Genomic DNA, 21,514 nt, shown 5'->3' with positions numbered 1-21,514 from the left:
TAAAATGAGCATAAAGAACATTTTTAAAGTTGCTTTTATTTAGACTACTACGTACGGATACTGGAATAGAGTTCCATAGGCGAATGGCATTGACAAAGAATAGCCGTCCAGATGTTAGATAGTTATAAGTTGGTACTATTAAGTCGTTGATTCGAGCAGACCTGGGGAATATTAGCTTATCATATAGGTAACTAGGCTCCTTATACATGATAAGTTGACAAAGGAAAATGCTGTTCCTAGCTTTCAGATATTGGAAGATTTCGCAGCCCAGTAGACGCGCTCTCCAGCTGGATATATGATCAAATTTGGCTAAGTCGAATACATAACGTGTAACATGATTAAATGCTACATCAATTTTATGAGCAGACTGGGAGCTCAGTTTACTGTACACTAGCTCAGAGTAGCAAATGATCGGCATAATCAATTGAATTGCAAGTTTTCTTCTAACATTGACCGGAGTATAAATAGCAGACATTCGTAAGTTTCTTAAGATATAGTATACTTTCTTAACCACCGAATTTACATGATCATCACAGGACAACGTGGTGTTAATAACAAAACCAAGATTAGTCACTTTTGAAACGAGTTTGAGACATTTACTGGCAACGCGCAAGGGCGGAATACTTGAGAAACTTATTCGTTTTTTAGATATAGGTAACACGTATGATTTCTTACTGTTCATGCATAAGTCATTTTTCCTAGCCCATTCAAATATGGATGTTAAGTCATTATTCAATCTTGAGCATAAATCGTTTGTCCCCTCGTGATTTCCCGACAAATATAGTTGGACATCATCAGCATATGCATGCATATGAGCATGCTGGCATGCATTAAATATGTCATTAATAAAAATACCAAAAAGTAGTGGGCCCAAGATAGAGCCTTGGGGCACCCCTGCCAATAGTGGTTTTAGACCTGAAGTTTCGGAGCCGCCTTTGACAAGCTGGGATCTACCCGTCAGATAACTTCGCATGAGCCGCACTGCGGAGTCATCAAAACCAAAATATTTTTTTAATCTTGAGCACAGCAGGTCATGGTTCACAGAGTCGAAGGCTTTTGAGAAGTCAAGCAGGCATAATAAAGTCGAACTGGTTTTTGTCAAAGGGTGCCCTGACGTCGTCTAAAATTTTTATGATAGCCGTGGAGCAACTGTGCTTTGGTCGGAAGCCTGACTGGAATAGTGATAGCAGACTATGTTTGCAAACATGGTCTTGAATTTGTTCCGACAACAATATCTCAAAGACTTTCGAGAGTGCTGGCAAAATGCTGATAGGCCGAAAGTTACTAGGACAATCTGCAAACTTAGTTTTTGCAATAGGTATAACCGTGGCAATCTTCCACATATCAGGGAAGCAGGAGGTAGTAATACTGTGGTTGATAATATGCGTCAATGTAGGAAGAACGTACGGGGCAATTATTTTAACAAATTTGAGCGGTATATTGTCCTGACCGATTGCGTTGGACCTTATTTTATTAATGCATCTCGCCACATCAAGTTCCGAAACAGCTGTAAACTCAAATACTTGACAAACAGGAACCACATATAAGGGAGGGGTTGAGAAACTGGTATTAAGACAAGACGGGTTAGCTTGGCTCACAAAAGCTGCATTAAGATCTTCAGGATTAAGGGAACAGTCAGAACTCTCACTCACATGTACACGAAGTTTTTTCAGATTACGCCACAAAACATGATTAGGCAACGATATATTCAACATTTTACTGTAGTATCTGCATTTTTCTCTCCTAATATAGGCTGTGGTCTCATTTCGTGTAAGTTTGTATGCACGCCAATTTGCGTCGCTTCGGTTTTTCTTCCAAAGAGAATTAAGCTTATTGCGCTTGATAATCATAGCACGGACGGATCTATTAAACCAAGGGCAAGAGGAAGATCTGTTGCTATATACCCGAGATGGAACGTGAGTTGTATAGAGGTATAAAATAATTTCATTTAAAAATCTCAGCTTTTCATGCATCGAACTCGAGCTCCAACAAGTAGACCAATTTATGCTGGAGATGTCTCCAAGAAGGTTATTTACGTCCAGTCGTCGATAATCTGGTGAAATGGATGGTCTAGCTACTGCACTGTGGTTATCGAGCACTACATCAAATGAAAAGAAAATTAGATCATGGTCTGAGATAAAGGATAATTGATCAAACTTTAAGACTTTAGACGTATCGGACACAATGAAATAGTCAAGAAGGCTGGGGCAGCAGTTCTGTCCATACCTTGTTGGTACGCACACATTAACCACTTCAAGACCAACACTTGAAACATCGCCCAACAAACGGTAGGTATACGGGTCACTACATAAGAGATTAACATTAAAATCTCCGCAGATAATTTTATCAGTGTAATCAACTGCGACCGAGGACAACATTGTAAAATATTCCTTCACGTTGCACAATTTATTAGGGTTATAGACGCACGAAAAAAGGACTTTGAACATTGAACTAGACACTTCAACTAGCAAGTTCTCAGTGACGCCAACAGCTATACTTGATATGATTCTCGACTTGAGATGTTTTTTACAATACATAGCAACACCACCGCCTTTCTTTACCTTTCTATCCATCCTATAGAGTACGTATCCCTTTATGCCAAAATGGTCATCAAGTATTTCAGGTTTAAACCAAGTCCCGGAAACACAAATGATATCAACACTAGATTGTTCAAATATCGCTCTGACTACATCCATCTTTTCACCATTTAAACTACGAGCATTAAAGTGCACCACGTCGAAACCTTTATGGTGCCTGCATAGGACATTAAGCAAAGCTAGGCTATTATTCGCAATGCCATTCGCATTTCTACTATCTCCAAACACTGAGTACAATCGAATTAAAAGCAACTTTAAAGTAAGTTATAGACAAAGCCGAAGTAAAAGAAAAAAATAAATTAATGTTTGCGCCATCTTTACATAACAAAAAACAATGAATAAGCATATGAACTTAAGGTTGGCGAAATCGATCCAGATCAGCCTCACTGGTAACTTTTGTTGGATGTGCGGATGTATCAAGTCCATGCCTAACGTAGACGCAGCCACGGAGCGTGAATGCCGCCTGGAGCTTTCCCTGCCGCCTTAATTGGATTGCCGCTTGTAGCAAAAGCCTATTTTCCTTGGTAAGGCTCTCGTATAGGTGGAAGTTTCCCTGGATACCAAGGGGTTCCAGAGAAACAGCGCTTTTCATACGCCTACGGTGCTCCCCAAACGCACGGAGAGTACGATTGCCATCCAGCGGCGAATGGAACTTGATCACAATCGCACCGTTGTTGCCTGCACGTGAGGGTCTCATGCGGAAAATGTCCCTTATTTGCGGTGACTGAAAATCAATGGACATGCACACCACGTTAAAAATACTTTTTAGGTTTTCGCCCGCCTTATACGGGACACCAAAAGCGACAGCATCAGCAGCGACATCAGCAGTCAGTTTTTGCTGAAGTCCTTTTGCCAACTCTTTTTTGAGATTTTCTATTTCGGACTCAGACTTTTCTAATCTCTCCGTCAACAAAGAAATCTGCGTGGATGAGGCAGACAGAGTGTTGGTAAGTAACGAGATCTCCTCTTCGATACGTTTATTTATTTGTTTCTCCACTTCATCTAATCTTTGAGAGACGCCCTCTACCAAAAGCCGCAACTGGGCAGTCTGTTGATGCACCTTCGACTCGAATTCCTTTAGGGTGTTGTACACTTCTGAGAGGGTGATAGCTGCAGCCCCATCAACTTGTTGTGTTTTCGCGGCGGGGGAGCCCTTGCTCAAACGACGTTTTACTGCGGGAGGAGTAATGTTTGGCATATTACCCAAGCGAAGGCACCAGATCCAATATCGAAAACAACTTTGACGCACCTGGTCACCTTAATATATGTTAGCTGGGTGGCAACCCTGAACACTATACGAATAAAAAGTATTTGCACACCTGCTTACGTCGCTATTTACTTAAGCGAATTTATTTGGCGCTGTTACAGAGTTATGTATGTATATAACGAAGTTAAAAAACTTACAAATTCTGTCGGAAAAATATCAAAACACGCTTTTTATAACATGTATCACAGTACAAGGCACTATATTTAATTCTTATGGAATTTACCCTTGTATTTAATTTAAATTTTATTTATTTACACAATTTGTTGATTGTTTTTCGGCAGACGTATTGTTTGCGGACTTAACACGAGCAGGGTTGCCAATCAATAATGCTTCGATTCTTAATTGTTGCGATAAGTTCTTCCTACGTTTATAATCTTATATACGCACTGTTTAATGTATATGCACGGTACAATGTAATTTCAAAAGTATATACATAAGTATACATAAATTTTAGAGCAATCAACTTACAATAACTGTGTGGGTATGTGTCTACCGCTACCTTAATTATGCAATGCCGACGGCAAATTAAATGCTCTTGTTGATGTTGATGATATGATGATGCTGATGGTTGTAACGCCAATTAATATGATTGTTTGATGGCAGGAAGCTTTATTGTTCACCTTTTGTGTGCGCCAAGTGACCACTTGATTTCGAGGATGCCTTAGTGTAGCTTTGATAAAAATGGGCTAAGGAGCAGTGCTGCTGCATTCGATAATATGAGTCCAATGTTAAATGGAGGGCCGGGCTTTCTAATTAATATAATATTACGTTGACCTAATGACGTTGACAACTAACTTGTAATTATAATGAAATAATATGCTAAGTAGAAAATGTATGTATGTAAATCTTAATATAAGAGAGAGCATAATAACTTGCAATGGTCTATAACCTTGAATACAGGCATTGACTTCAAATGACGGTATAATACATGATTTATTATACCTTTCATGAACATGAAATGGTATATTAACCGATGTTTTTAACGTAGAGAAATATAGGAGATAGACTCACCATTAATTATACCGAATTGATCAGTGCGACGAACTGAGTTGATATAGCCATGTCCGTCTGTCCGTCCCTCCGTCCGTCTGTCCGTCCATCTGTCTGTTTGAACGCAAACCAGTCCCTCAAATTTTGAGATATCTCAATGAAATTTGGCACAAGGATGTATTTTTGTATTGTATTAGACATTTGTCGGATCCGGTAGGAGCGGACCACTATAACATATATCTCCCATACAACCGATCGTTCAGATAAGACGATTTTGGTAATTCCTGCCGCAATTTACAAGGTATAAACGTGAAACTCGGTGATATATATTCTAATATATCATAGAAGATATCCTGAAAAAATCACTTTGATCTGAGCTATATATAGTATATATCCCATACAACCGATCGTTCAGATAGAAAGATTTTTGGCATTTTCTCCCCTAATTTCCAATATATCATAGAAGATTTCATTAAAAAATCATTTCGATTGGAGCTATATATAATATATATCCCATACAACCGATCGTTCAGATAGAAAGATTTTTGACATTTTCTCCCTTAATTTCCAATATAAAAACGTTAAACTTAGTGATATTTATTCTAATATATCATATAAGATTTCCTGAAAAAATCACTTTGATCGGAGCTATGTATATGTATATAGTATATACCTATCCCATACAACCGATCGTTCAGATAGAAAGATTTTTGGCCATTTCTCCCTTACTTTCCAAAATAAAAACGTGAAACTTTGTGATATATATTCTAATATATCATACAAGATTTCGTGAAAAAATCATTTCGATCGGAGCTATATATAATATATATCCCATACAACCGATCGTTCAGATAGAGAGATGTTTGGCATTTTCTCCCTTAATTTCCAATATAAAAACGTTAAACTTGGTGATATTTATTCTAATATATCGTAGAAGATTTCATGAAAAAATCATTTCGATCGAAACTATATATAATATATATCCCGTACAAACGATCGTTCAGATAGAAAGATTTTTGGCATTTTCTCCCTTAATTTCCAATAAAAGAACGTCAAACTTGGTTGTTCTAATATATCATAGAAGATTTCCTGAAAAAATCACTTTGACCGGAGCTATATGTATATAGTATATACCTATCCCATACAACCGATCGTGCAGATAGAAAGATTTTTGGCATTTTCTCCCTTAATTTCCAATATAAAAACGTTAAACTTGGTGATATTTATTCTAATATATCATACAAGATTTCGTGAAAAAATCATTTCGATCGGAGCTATATATAATATATATCCCATACAACCGATCGTTCAGATAGAGAGATTTTTGGCATTTTCTCCCTTAATTTCCAATATAAAAACGTTAAACTTGGTGATATTTATTCTAATATATCGTAGAAGATTTCATGAAAAAATCATTTCGATCGGAACTATATATAATATATATCCCGTACAAACGATCGTTCAGATAGAGAGATTTTTGGCCATTTCTCCCTTAGTTTCCAAAATAAAAACGTGAAACTTTGTGATATATATTCTAATATATCATACAAGATTTCGTGAAAAAATCATTTCGATCGGAGCTATATATAATATATATCCCATACAAACGATCGTTCAGATAGAGAGATTTTTGGCATTTTCTCCCTTAATTTCCAATATAAAAACGTTAAACTTGGTGATATTTATTCTAATATATCATAGAAGATTTCGTGTAAAAATCATTTCGATCGGAACTATATATAATATATATCCGATACAACCGATCGTTCAGATAAGGGGGTTTTTTGCCATTTTTTATTTTATATTTTTCTTAAAAATCGTTTAGGTATGTACATCTGTTCACTATATATTTCTTATCTTATACATCCGATTATTTGGAGATTACGAACGGGATAAGATTATTGTTCAGCCCCGTTCACGAAAGGTATGAAGTCTTCGGCACAGCCGAAGACAGTCCCGTCCTTACTTGTTCTTATGTTACAGTCAGTCTGTGAATAAATAGGGAGCATAAATGGGCACTATCTTAACAACAGTAGTGCGTAAAGAAATTAAATGCATAAATGGGCACTCTCACCCAACACACTTTTTCATCTATATCTCGGAAAGGGGTTGAGGTATCGATGTCAGATTTAAACTGTTTTTAAGCCTTGTTGTTGCTGTTGTTGTTGTAGCAGTTCTTCGCCCCATCCAATAGTTGCGACCGATCACATATTGTCATCAATATCCTCTAACGGGAGTCCAAGGAAACTTGCTGTTTCAACAGCGGTGGACCATAATATGAGGAGTGTTAGAGGCGTTGGTTCCACATTATAATTAAAGAGATGGTAGGTGTCATGAGGGGACACATTGCATGCAGTCGGGGTTGATTCTGGATAGGTAAGAGTTTAACCTGTTACAGTATCCAGATCGAAGTTGAGCTAGAGTGACTCGCGTTTCCTTGGGGAGTGTGCGTTCCTCTTCCGCAAGTTTTGGGTACTGTTCTTTGAGTACTGGATTCACCGGGCAATTCCTGGGATGAAGGTCCGACGCCTGTTTGTGGAGTTCACTGAAGACCTGCTTTCGTTTTTTTGCTTCATTCGGCTGAATTCTCAGGGGCCGTATTTCCTCATAATGCTTACGGAGATGACTCCTTAAGCCCCTGGGCGGTGTTGGCTCATCAGTCAGGTGTCTGTTGGGATGTTCAGGTTTCTGGGTATTCAACAGGAACTGTTTGGTTAGCATCTAATTTCTCCCCTTGATGGGAAGTATTTTCGCCTCATTATGTAGATGGTGTGCTGGGGACATAAGAAGACAGCCCGTGTCGGTTCTGAGAGCAGTATTTTGGCAGGGTTGTAGCTTCTTCCAGTGTGTAGTTTTTAGGCTTGGCGACCATATAGGGGACGCGTAGCATGCAGTCGGCTGGCCTATTGCTTTGTAAGTGATTATGAGTGTTTATTTGTCTTTTCCCCAAGTACTGCCCGCAAGAGGTTTGTCATCGGCTCTGGATTTTCGGTACAATTGCGGCTGCATGCTCACCAAAATGTAGATCATGATCAAACGTCACACCTAAGATTATGGGGTGTGGGACAGTCGGCAGCGTAGTGCCATCGACGTGGATTTTCAAAATGGTCGACATTTGTGATGTCCATGTTGTAAATAAGGTCGCCGATGATTTATTCGGTGATAATATCAGGTTTCTCTATCTGTGGTCTGGGCCTGTGGACATTATTGTGCAGTCTTCGGCGTAGGAAACGATAGTAACTCCTTCTGGAGGCGAAGGTAGCTTTGATATGTAGAAGTTAAACAAAAGTGGGGATAGGACACCACCCTGAGGCACCCCTTGTTTAATTCTTCTTGGTTTTGATGTTTCGTTTCTAAATTGCGCCGATGCCTGCCGACCACCCAGATAATTTGCGGTCCACCTTTTAAGACATGGAGGAAGGGTAGACCCGTACAGGTTATGCAGTAACGTGCCATGGTTGACCGTATCAAAAGCGTTTGATAGGTCTAGCGCAACGAGTACTGTTCTATGGTGGGGGATTTGATTTAAACCACAATTTATCTGGGTGCTAATGGCATATAGCGCGGTGGTGGTGCTATGGAGTTTTCTGAAGACATGCTGATGACAGGCTAGCTTCAAATTTGCTTTGAAGTAGGGGAGCAAAATGGCTTCATGCGTCTTGGGTACTGGCTATAGGAGAGATATAGGGCGATATCACTCTCCTATGTTAGCTAGTTTCCCAGGCTTTAGTAGCGGGACCACCTTGGCCATTTTCCATTTTTCGGGAATGACGAAGGTGGAAAGAGACAGGTTGAAGACATGCGCTAAATATTCGAAACCCTCTTTACCTAGACTTTGAAGCATCGGCATGGCTATGCCGTCTGGCCCCACTGCTTTGGAAGGTTTAGCATGACCGATGGCATCCTCAACCTGTTTGGCGGTGATGGTAATTGGAGATGCGCTGAATTTATGTTTATGTGCGTGTCTGTTGGCCCTCCGTCTATCTTTGTCGACCGGAAGAAAAATGGTAATAAGGCCAATTGACCTTATGGCCGTTGACCTTATGTCACCACACCATCACATTAATACATTGTCATCGAGCCTTGATATGTGTGCAAAGTTGCAATCAAACTTATCGCCATTCAAGGTGGTGATAAGGCCAATTGACCTTTTGGCCGTTGACCTTATGTCACCACACCATCACATTAATGCATTGTCATCGGTCCTTGATATGTATGCAAAGTTTCAAATTAATCAGGCTTCTAGAAACGGTGAAAATTAAGCTCAAAAATTCCGTTGCATACAGGCCAAGCTAATAAAAGCGTGCTAAAAACGTAACATTTGTGCCAGAAAAGAAAACGCTTTTACTTCTAGGATGTGTTTTCACAATATGGGCATCATTAATTAATAATTAATCTCTACCTAAAATAAAATTGTAACAGGCCGATGTCTGTACATTAAAGATATAAAAGAAAAATGTATGCCAGGGGTCGTTATTAGAGCAACTGAGCTCAAATCAACAGTTTTTAAAATTTTTGTCTGTGTGTTTTTCTGTATGTTCCATATATTGGGTCTAGACCCTAGTGACCTACCTGAATAAAATGTACCATTAACTTTAAGTTAGAGCTCTAGTTTCAGAACGGCGAAAGTCGCATTAATTTCTATGCAGTGGTTTTTGAGTGATGCCCGGTCATCACTCAAAAACCACTGCATAGAAATTAATGCGACTTTCGCCGTTCTGAAACTAGAGCTCTAACTTAAAGTTAATGGTACATTTTATTCAGGTAGGTCACTAGGGTCTAGACCCAATATATGGAGCGGGTAACTCTAGAATGTGTTTGCATAATAAGGACATCAAATGAAAGCTCCTGAAGAAAGCTTCACAAGGCAGTCAGTTCTATGTACCGGAGCGACTCGGGATTTTTCCTTTCATTTCAGTGTAACTCCATTTAATTCGTTGCGTCCCTCCCACAAATTGTCATCCTCCCAGCAGCTCTTTGCAGCGGGACTGCTCCATATTCTCTTGTTCCGGGAAGGTATCGAATCCAATCCGGGTCCGTTTCCTGACCACGGTCCTGAGAAATGGTTTTGCTGCGTCTGCCGGCAAAGAATCTTTTTAGGACGGTCATACTGTCGTCAGTGTGTCTCGTGCAAGGGATGGTTGCATCGAACAGGTTGTTCTGGGCTAGATCCCAAAACCCGACGTCCACGTAACTTTTAGACTCTTAGTCCATACCTCCTTTTGCAGCTCCTGCCTTGGACGGTGCCACTTTCCTAGATGTTCTGGTCTCCGCGACGGCAACCCCCCGACGGGCGTCATAGCGCCATGTTGCCAGGCCGAAAACCCAAATACACCGGGTACCCCAATACTTACCCAAGTACGATCAGTCCCAGGGCCACAACAGCAGTTGCGTCCTAGCCTTTCACAACCCAGGCATAGTCACCCGTCACTTACTATGTCTATATGTCTATATGTCTGTACACATCGCCCTGTTACAATTTTATTTTAGGTAGAGATTAATTATTAATTAATGATGTCCATATTGTGAAAACACATCCTAGAAGTAAAAGCGTTTTCTTTTCTGTCACAAGTGTTACGTTTTTAGCACGCTTTTATTAGCTTGGCCTGTATGTAACGGAATTTTTGAGCTTAATTTTCACCGGTTTCTAGAAGCTTGATTAATTTGAAACTTTGCATACGTATCAAGGACCGATGACAATGCATTAATGTGATGGTGTGGTGACATAAGGTCAACGGCCATAAGGTCAATTGGCCTTATCACCACTTTGAATGGCGATAAGTTTGATTGCAACTTTGCACACATATCAAGGCTCGATGACAATGTATTAATGTGATGGTGTGATGACATAAGGTCAACGGCCATAAGGTCAATTGGCCTTGTTGCCACTTTGAATGGCCATAAGTTTGATTGAAACTTTGCTCATGTATCAAGGGTCGATGACAATGCCTTAATGTGATGGTGTGGTGACATAAGGTCAAGTGGCCTTATTACCACTTTGAATGACCATAAGTTTGATTGAAACTTTGCACACATATCAAGGCTCGATGACTATGCAATAATGTGATAGTGGGCTGACATAAGGTCAACGGCCATAAGGTCAATTGGCCTTATTGCCACTTTGAATGGCCATAAGTTTGATTGAAACTTTGCACACGGATCAAGGCTCGATGGCAATGCTATAATGTGATGGTGGGCTGACATAAGGTCAACGGGCATAAGGTCAATTGGCCTTATCACCACTTTGGATGGCGATAAGTTTGATTGCAACTTTGCATACATATCAAGGCTCGATGAAAATGTATTAATGTGATGGTGTGGTGACATAAGGTCAACGGCCATAAGGTCAATTGGCCTTATTACCACTTTGAATGGCCATAAGTTTGATTAACACTTTGCACACGTATCAAGGCTTGATGACAATGCATTAATGTGATGGTGTGGTGACATAAGGTCAACGGCCATCAGGTCAATTGGCCTTATTGTCACTTTGAATGGCCATAAGTTTGATTGAAACTTTGCACACGGATCAAGGCTCGATGGCAATGCAATAATGTGATGGTGGGCTGCCATAAGGTCAATTGGCCTTATCACCACTTTGAATGGCGACAAGTTTGATTGCAAGTTTGCACACATATCAAGGCTCGATGACAATGTATTAATGTGATGGTGTGTTGACATAAGGTCAACGGCCATAAGGTCAGTTGGCCTTATTACCACTTTGAATGGCCATAAGTTTGATTAAAACTTTGCACACGTATCAAGGCTTGATGATAATGCATTAATGTGATGGTGTGGTGACATAAGGTCAACGGCCATCAGGTCAATTGGCCTTATTACCACTTTGAATGGCCATAAGTTTGATTGAAACTTTGCACACGTATCAAGGCTCGATGACAATGCAATAATGTGATGGTGGGGTCACATAAGGTTAACGGACATAAGGTCAATTGAACTTGTGACCACCCCAAATGGCCATAGATTTCAAACCTTGCACATAATGCGAAAAACGCATTCCTTTATTAATGATAGAAGTGGATGCGTGGCACATCTACGAAAGAGCATACTGGAGCCCTTTTTAACACGCTTTTGTTAGCTTGGCCTGTATCTATCTATGTATCTATGTATCCATGTATGTATGTAACCGAATCTGGAGTGGAGCCGAGAGCTCCGGTAATGCAGAGCTCCGAACTCCGTTGCACCTTTTGAAGCATTTTAAGATAGGTACTTTTAGCTGGTGCAGGCCACCAGACCAAGGCACCATAAAGAAGAGCCGGACGCACAATGGCTGTGTAAATACAGTGGGTCAATTTAGGGGAGAATCCCCTGGAGTTGCCAATTGCCCTATTGCAGGTGAACAGCTCTGCTGCTGCCTTTTTGGATCGCTCCACTATATGGTCACTCCATAATAGCTTCCTATCCAGAATGACTCCCAAATACTTGACTTGATCGCTAAACACTAAGAACGTACCCCCAATTCTTGGCGGTGTAAGATTTGGTACTTTGTACCTCCTCGTGAAGGGAACAAGCTCGGTTTTATCCGGGTTGACTTCAAAACCTGTGGCGGGTTGTACTCCTGGAGCAGCTCCAGGATGTCAGTTGGGTCCGTTGGCGTCACTGGAACCCAGGCTCTAGCCCTTGGTCGTGAGGGAATATCACGCGCCTTCACTACCTTGAGGCGCGCGCCCGGATTTACCACCCCTATCAGCGTGATGGCGGCCTATAAAGGTTGACCGACCTTCCGTCGTCACGGGCAATTAGCTTGACATTGCCCTGGAACCACCCTGCATCGGTGTAAGATGGCGGTGGACCAGGGTTGTCTTTTTAACCTTAACGGCCACCGTAGCGAGCGCGGCCTCGATCCACTTCCGCTGTTGTTTCCGGATCCTGCCATCTTCGCTGCTCTCGTCTATAATGCCAATGATCTGCCGACCCTTGGCAATTTCGGCGAAAGACCGCGTCCATCCTCCCTGCGTCTTGGCCCTTTTCGGTGCCGTGGGGTTGGATTCATCCATGGACCACTGTGGTTTCGAGGTTTCATCACTCTCGACTAGAACTTTTAAAATTACTTGAACTAAAAAATTAAAAATAAATAATAGTTTAAAAAAACTAAAAAAACACGCTTTTATAGCAAACCGAACTAAAAAATAGAAAATAATTTTCAATTAAAAAGAGTTTATATAACAGTAGTAGAAGGTGAAACAATCGTTTATAGTTAATCACTTCAAAATAAAATTATAATAAAATTTAAGTTGTTAACAGAATAATTTAATTCACAGAAAAAAGCGTGGGGTGCTTGATTCTATTGGCAACTATCTGAGGGGAAAGATGTGAAATGTAGTCAAATGCACCCCACGCTTTTTACTCTGAATTAAATTATTCTGTTAATAACTTAAATTTTATTATAATTTTATTTTGAGGTGATTAACTATAAACGATTGTTTGACCTTCTACCACTGTTATATAAACTCTTTTTAATTGAAAATTATTTTCTATTTTTTAGTTCGGTTTGCTATAAAAGCGTGTTTTTTTAAACTATTATTTATTTATACGCTGCGCAAGGATTGTAAATATATTTTGTTCTATTCTAAAAATCAGGCAACGCCTTTACGGGTTATTTCGTTTGTTTTGTGAAAATTGTTACCTGCTCGCAACACAAAAGCGTTACACTTTTATTATGCATAAAATGACGTTGTGGCAGTGTAACCCTGCCAAACCAGTGATCGTGACAATTTATTTTCGTAACTTCATACATTTTTTGCGAAGAAAATCGAAATGAAGGTAATAATTGCTAATGTATTTTTATTATTATTGGCAACGCGCTTGTGACATGCAGCTGGCCATTTACGTCCTTTTCAAGCACTATAAAAGTTGACACTTTTCAAGGGTAGGAATAACTCTATTAAGGTGTTACCATTTATTTAGGTAAACTTTTTTTCAGAAAAGAAAACGCTATAAGATATTGAAATCCAAGATATCATATGTTAAACCCTCCTTCAACAGACAGACAGACACAAATTTTAAAAACTGTTGATTTGGACCCAGTTGCTCTAATGATGACCCCTGGCATCAATTTTTCTTTTATATCTTCAATGTACAGACATCGGCCTGTTACAATTTTATTATATTTAGAGATGCGGACAAACATTCAACACACTTAATATAAAGCGAAAAAAAGTTAAAAAGCACCTTTCCATGAAATTGAAGAAGAATTATTTCGTATGTAGCTGGCTCAACACGACGTTTGTAAAACACAATTTCAATTACGGAAAGATATTTTCCCCATATAACTTAACAGTTGTGTGTGCTGAGAGCGTCCTTTGTCAGGTGCCTTTCGATCTATACATTACCGCAATAAAGTTAACAACATTATCGATTAAAATTGTAATACATTTATAAATATAAAATTTGAATAAAAATATTAAAACGAAAAAAGAAAAATTTTAAAATTGTGATTTTTTAAAGTGACCATATTTTGGGTTCCACTAGGCACGGCTAGGTACTATCGGATCGGGCCGAAAGTATATACCGTTCTTTATTGCTTCAAACCTCATGTGTTAAGACCCGAAACTTTTTCGATTTTCAATATTTATTTTTCTTCATAAAAAATTGAGCCCAGTCAAATAAATATATACATTCAAAGATATTTTAAATTGAATCTTCTGCGAAATCCAGTCGGATAATGGCAAATATCCGGGAAGATAACCAGATATCTGAGAAAAGCGCTAATATCCGGCACAATCCTAGCTTAAATCAACAAAATGCTTTTGTAGGTTTCCTGATGAAAAAGTTTATATGCTTTTCACTTCTATGTTGGCCCCTAATAGACGTATTCAGTTATCTAAAATTTTTGTTTTAGGTCGGCTGAACGACCAATCCCCGAGGAAAATTCAGAGGACCTGCTCAGCTCTGATAGTGAGTACATAATAAGAAATATTGCTGTGATGTACCTATGTGCGTAAAAATTTTAAATTCTACAACACATATAGATATAAGCTGTCCCAATGACGAGTATACTGCTATGGCGCCAATAGTGAATTCTTTGGACTTAACCGAATACAGAAAATTACAGAAAGGAAATCAGGTCGACAGCCGAGCCTCGCTTTTGACATCGGAATTAATTAATGAAATGCATGCTATTTTGATTTCTGCCGATAATCAACTATACAGGTAAGTACTTGAAGCATCATGTATAGGTTAAACCTTTTTACGATATTTGAGTTGATTTATTAACATCCTTTCAAAGATATAAGTTAAGGAGGCCAAGGAATAAGCCTCCAAAAAAATTAAAGCCGGGCCGCCCCGCGGCCCTATTATAAATTTCAAAGAACGAAAGAAACTAATTGATTTGGTTCTTAAGTGTATTTACCATTTACTTCGATATCCAAAAACAGAATGAATCTTATTTTATACTAAAAGCTAACTCTGAGCGTCTAAATTAGTTTAACTGATTTCTTATTTGCTGACACTGCAATTCCCACGATTGGCCAAAATAATATTTTATCGCTTGCGTGGCAAATCACACGATTTGCATTTTGTCTGCCTAACTGATATCATATCGCTTACGCTGCAGTTCACATGAATTGCATTTCGTCTGCTTATGCAATATGATATCAGATCAATTACCTGCGTTGGCTTCGCTCGTGTTTGTTGAAGTGTGGTGTCAGCACATTCTTATAAGTAAGTTTGTCTGCCCCCTTGTTAAGTACCCCCCTTTAAACATCTGCGTCCCGCAGATGAGTTCCTTTTTTAGAAGGATCGTTTACATGGCTTGGCTGGTCCTGATCTATGGTGTGATTTAGTCTAGGAAAGTTGATAGTGACAGCGTCAATAATTTGTGAAAATTATTCCCAAGCTGTTTAATTTGATTAATATTTTCCATGCTGACAGCTAAGGTTAAATTTTAGTCTTTCGCTCGTGATGTGTACCAAGGGCGGTGGCAGGGCCTGCGCTTTGCATACTGATCTGCTGGTGAATGTTTGATATCCCACCGTGACTGTTTCGTTGTTCAAAAAAATTACGTACGTTCCATTTAGAGATGTGGAGTAGTTCCTCCCTCGTAATAGACCTTCAAAGTTTGTGACAAATATTGTTGAGTCAGCGATCATCTCGACGGTTTTAGTGCTGTCTGGTTCAAAGTGGCATTTGCACGCCACCCTTAACTAGCCTAGACGGGTGCCTATTCTTCTCGAAGTTTGGTCAGGGAGAGCAAATTGTTGTATTGCTGATCGAAAGGCAATCCTCGTTCAGTCCGAACGTTTCAACTTCGTTTATTAGCATTTTTCTATAGCTAAGGTCAACGTGTTGTCCTCTTATAACAGCGGCCCGTGTTATTAGGAGTCGGTAGCCATCTTGTTTTACCTTTGGCATTGAGAGTACGTACGTAAGTGTGCTACCGTTTTAATACAAGGAGGCCGACCCGTACTCTATGGTTTCGATGGTGTTCTGATATGGTAGGGAATCTTCCTCCATTATGAGCCTTCCAATCTCGTCTCGATCAAGAAGAATTGTGTTAATTACGCCAGATTTCGCCATTTGGCATGCTTGTACGACTTCTGACACATGTTTCTTCAAGATAAGGACTTTTCTTAGGTCCAGAAGGTCCATATTCTCCTCGCTAATGTTTTTGCTTATAGCGTTAATGTGGGGCATTGCTTCGTTCGCTTTCTCGATTGCCTCGCTGGTACCATTGAATAGTTTTTCGTTAACCCGGTACTGGTGATTGTTGTTTATTACGACATCATTCATGCTTCGAAGAATATAGTCCCAATCCGCTGCATCTGGAGACCCAGATCCACTTCCATACAGATTCAATCCAGTCAATGGAACGTATCCTTCGTGATTTGCTTATTTGCAGTTCGTCGAGACGCAGCTTAGTTTGATTTAGGTGGAATTGTAACACAGTTCGCACAACCCTGCTTATAATGCCGTGCTCTGTTGACTCCATCAATTTGACCAAAGCCGTGTTGAAGTAGGTTAGTTCGACGACGTGGACTAAAGTGTCCGTTCAGGATCCAACCACGCCCGTGATCAATAGTTACCAGCGGAGAGCCGTAGTTGTAGATGTTGAGGCCTTACACGCCAGATATTAAAAATAAACTGTATTCCAACCATTATGGAGTGAGAAAAAAAACTCATTAGAGTTGGTAAGGTTAGTGTTGGCCATTTTTTTTCTTGGCACTTTTTTCTTATTTATCCCAGGGACGGTGAAATTAACAATAAATAGTTACATGATGTAAATCTTGTTTTTTTATTATTGTTATTTAATGAACACTCTATTGTTAAAAAATCATTCCAAACTAAAAGTAGAAATAATATAAAAAAAATTTGTTTAGTGTGCTTTTTTGAATTGAACTGCAAATTATTTATGTGTTTTTGTTGCGTTTAAACAGGGTTTAAAATTGCTTGAATATTTTTTACAGCAATGTTTTTGTTCCTGCTTGGGCTGTGCAAAGTAAACAGCGACAGTGCAAGCATACGCATTATACTACAGCACCAACTTATTGCTTATTGGTTGGACTATGAAATAAACGAACATCATAAGCGACAGCAGCAGGATTCAGTTGCTGCAGCTTGAATTTTGTAAAAGAAAAAGAAAAAGCAAAAGCAATGCAAACTTATTTTCATATAAATTTGTTTTTGCGGCTGCGAAGCTGATGAACGATAAATTAGAATTTGATGACAAAATGTTTTCTTTTTCGGCTAGTTTCGTTTAGTCAACAAGTGTCGCGTCCAACAGAGTGGTTAAAAATGTGTGAAAAAAATGTAGAAGTATGGAAATATTTTAAAAATAATATTAATGATGGGATCGCAAGTTGTTGAATATGCAGTGTTCGGTTGCAAAACAACAGAATTTTTAATTTAAAAGCGCATAAGTGCACAAAATAAGTACAAATGACAACTTAAGCCCAAACGCGTCGACTAGTGTTTCACCAATAATGCATAAGAAAAAAATAAAGATTGAAGTCAATAAAAGACATATTTTTTGGTCATATGTTGGACTTGTGACAGATAATAGTATGCCATTTAATCTTTTGAACGCGCCAAACTTGCGAGCATTTGTTAATCCGATTTGCGAAGGACTCTCAGGAAACCTTGGTAAAAAGATTTGTTTAAATGCAGATAATTGCAAAAAAACATTAAAATTAGTTGCCGAAAACATTAAAAAAGATATTTCAAGTGAAGTTAGAAACCGGCTGGTTTCATTGAAAATTGACAGTGCTACGAGATTATCGCGCAATATTTTTGGCATAAATCGTTAATCGCAGATATACGCTCCATAAGAGTGCCATAAAGTGCATAAGACGACAGGACAGGCTTCACGCGATGAAATGTCATGAACTTACATTTGGAACAGTTTATAACTAATGCATTTATTGTACACCAACGTTGAAATGAGTCCAAATCAACCTGAAGTAGATTTGAGCGAGTTAAATCCGAAGGCAAGCATGTATAGCAAATTTTTACATCATCGGCATACATTAGAGTTCGTGAATGATTCAAAATCTGTGGCAGATCATTAATAAAAAGAATAAAAAGCAATGGGCCTAAATGACTGCCCTGAGGTACACCAGAGGCAACATTAATTGATTTTGAAATAATATTTTTATAAAGCACCTTTTGGGTTCTATTAGAAAGACAGCTTGAGAGCCATGAAGTCAGATTCTTCGGAAAACCCAGTAAATCAAACTTCAGAATCAGAAGTTCGTGATTCTCTGAATCAAAAGATTTACTAAAATCCGTATAAATCACATCTGTTTGCTTGCTAGCCAAAAAACTATCCCGAACTAAAGAGGTAAACTCAAGTAGGTTTGTGGTGGTTGATCTACAACTCACAAACCCATGCTGAAAGGGTGATAATATGGAAGTACACGCATGTTGAAGCTGGCAGGTTATTATTTGTTCAAAGGTTTTAGGAATAGCTGAAAGCTTAGCAATTCCCCTATAATTCTCAATATTAGATCTACTACCTTTCTTGTGCAGAGGTATGATAAATGACTGTTTCCAAATTGATGGAAAATACGCCGATTGCAAAGATAAATTGAACAATTTTACGATCGGTTCTGTTAAGTTCACAGCACAGAACTTAAGCACACAGCCAGGAATACCATCGGGCCCTGGAGAAAACATCGGTTTCAGAGCTAAAAAACTCTGAAGTACAGTGGCACTATCAATGACTGGATTGAGAATACAGTTAGAACTAACTATTTCGAACGGATAACTACCGGTTTGGGTACAGGTTGACGAATAGGTCGATTTGAAAAAGTCTGCGAATAAGTCGGTAATATCATGGTCAAGGCTAGCATTCTTGCCACCCAAAGACAAAGATGATGGAAATCCCGAAGATTTGCGCTTTGAATTAACAAACCCGTAAAATTTTTTAGGATTGTTAAAAAACTCAATTTTGCATCTTGTTAAATACGACTTGTAGCAGTTTTGATTCAGGCGTTGGAAATTAGAACGGGCAACTAAATATTTAGAAAAATCTTCAGAAGAACCAGATCTTTTAAAACCCTTATAGAGCCTCGATTTAATATTGTTCAGGTTAGCAAGTTGCCTCGAGAACCAAGGTGGTTTACTACTTTTAGCCTTAACAAAATGAACCGGAACGCAACGATTAATAAAGTCACTTAGGTAACTATAAAAAATAGACGTGGCAGCCTCAACATCAGTACAAGCATAAAGGTCAGACCAATCGTGGGAAGCTAACAGTTGATTAAGCAAATCAAAGTTAGCCTTTTTAAAACATCTCGAGCGAGAACGACATGAAACTTCCATGAAATTAATCGTAGGCAGTAAATTGTCCAGTGTAACCTCAAGTGTGAGGTGCAAAGGATCTTCAGGCAGGGATAAGGCAGGGATTCGACGGAGACCAGTACCTATTGAACTATCACCAAAAACTAAATCTAACAACTTATTTTTAGAGTTCACTACATTATTAATCTGAACTAACGGCAATTCCATAAGCGAACCAATAAAATCATGCTGAGTAACAGGAGTCAAAAAGTTTGAATCATCGTTGCCAATCCAACTAACGTATGGTAAATTAAAGTCCCCAAGAACCACTATGCGATCGTTATCACGCAAACGAGAATGTAGGCTGTGGATAACTGCTTTATGGCAATCATAAACGTACATATCTGACCGAGGCGGTATGTAGGAACAAGAAATATATAAGAAAAATTCGGGAACAAGAGCTTTAGAGCTATGAATTCAATGTCAAGCACGTCCTCAAAGCTCAACAATTCAGTAGAAATACTGGGCAATACAGCTATCAAGACACCGCCTACTCTCGACTGACGATCACACCGAAAAACAACGTAGTCATTTGAAAATAACTCTGAATTTAAATTATCAGGTTTTAGGCAAGTCTCTGTGAAAGTAAAACTGTTAAGGTAAAACGCATTTAATTTAGAACGTAAACCACGAACATTCTGATAGTGAATAGTTACTTTTGAATCGTATTGACAGGGCTGGTAATCAAGTTTTTTGAAACTATACGTGCGCGAGGCTCAACCTTCGACTTTGTGGTGTACAAATGTACCACCGAATGTATAGGCCAAAAAGATTTGTCAAGAACCATATCAAAATATACATCTGGAACTGATATTTTAAATGAAGAAAAATCCCTCACATACTTAAAAACAAATTTATGTGCACTAATGTTAATAGAACCTGTACTATTAATCTTAGCTAAGATATAATTAACAACATCAGACTCCGTCAGAGATGGATGCAATCTTGATACGAAAATAGCCCGTCGGGGCGGCACGGCAGTAACCAACCTAGGACCAGCCGGATCTAAATTAGTATCACCCAAATTTCCAGCAACATCAACAATGTTATCGTTATTCGATACAGCGTCATTACCCTTTAAATTTCGCGCAGTGTTGCAATCATTTACAATATTTTGGTTATTAACAGCATGAGAAGAGGCAGTGTTCATAGAAATGTTAGCGCCGGCATTAGCAGTGTTAGTAGCGCAAGGCACTTCGGCAGAGTTAACAGCATCATTGAAATTGCTTTGGACATTGGCAGCAGAAACGGGGCCAGAACTCTTTTCAATGTTATCGTCGGCAGAATTGTTAACCATGATTGTGCCTTTGTCTTTGTTTCGTTTCTTTTTTTTGCCAGCACTACCACGCAGTACACCACCCACCGCTTCATCATAGAGCTTATGTAAATTACTGAGCTCGGAACGTAAAATTTCTAATTCGCCTAATAACCGGTTTTTGTCCGCTTGCAGAGAGTGTATACCGGCAACCGCGCTTGCTTGCTGTGCTCGCAAACTTTTCACTTCGGCAAGAATAGACGATAACATAAAATTTAGATAATTATCATTTACATGTTGTTGCTGCTGTTTTTGTACAGCAATAGCATTGTCATCAACAGCACAATCGCCACAAATATACATTTCGTCTGAATTTTTAAAGTGATCCAAGTCGGCAGCTAAGGTACCAACAACACACTGCAGGTGATAAACTTTTTTTACATTTTTCACACTGCACACTACTTTGAGCCCGTTCAACTCTGTGTCCACAGAAACAGGGCATATTGTTTGTGTAAAACAGCTATGAAGACAAAAACAACGTGTAGACAAGGCAAAGAATATACGAAGCAGACAAACTGTCAACAGCTCAAATCAACATACACATTCACT

The 21,514-nt window shown here is 39.0% G+C and overlaps 1 protein-coding gene across 6 annotated transcripts in view; it reads left to right on the top strand.

The window, feature by feature from the left end:
* Positions 1 to 21,514, top strand: part of chico (insulin receptor substrate 1 chico) — a 1,085,300-nt gene that overhangs the window by 979,490 nt on the left and 84,296 nt on the right. For all 6 annotated transcript variants that reach the window (XM_067766174.1, XM_067766170.1, XM_067766171.1 and 3 more), the window contains 2 exons: positions 14,714 to 14,769; positions 14,844 to 15,024. In XM_067766174.1, coding sequence (XP_067622275.1) covers positions 14,714 to 14,769; positions 14,844 to 15,024 — 237 coding nt within the window. The remainder of the gene's footprint in view (positions 1 to 14,713; positions 14,770 to 14,843; positions 15,025 to 21,514) is intronic.

This window comes from Eurosta solidaginis, chromosome 2 (genome assembly GCF_040869045.1).
Source record: "Eurosta solidaginis isolate ZX-2024a chromosome 2, ASM4086904v1, whole genome shotgun sequence".
NCBI lineage: Eukaryota > Metazoa > Arthropoda > Insecta > Diptera > Tephritidae > Eurosta > Eurosta solidaginis.
This window is presented reverse-complemented; position numbering and strand designations above follow the sequence as displayed.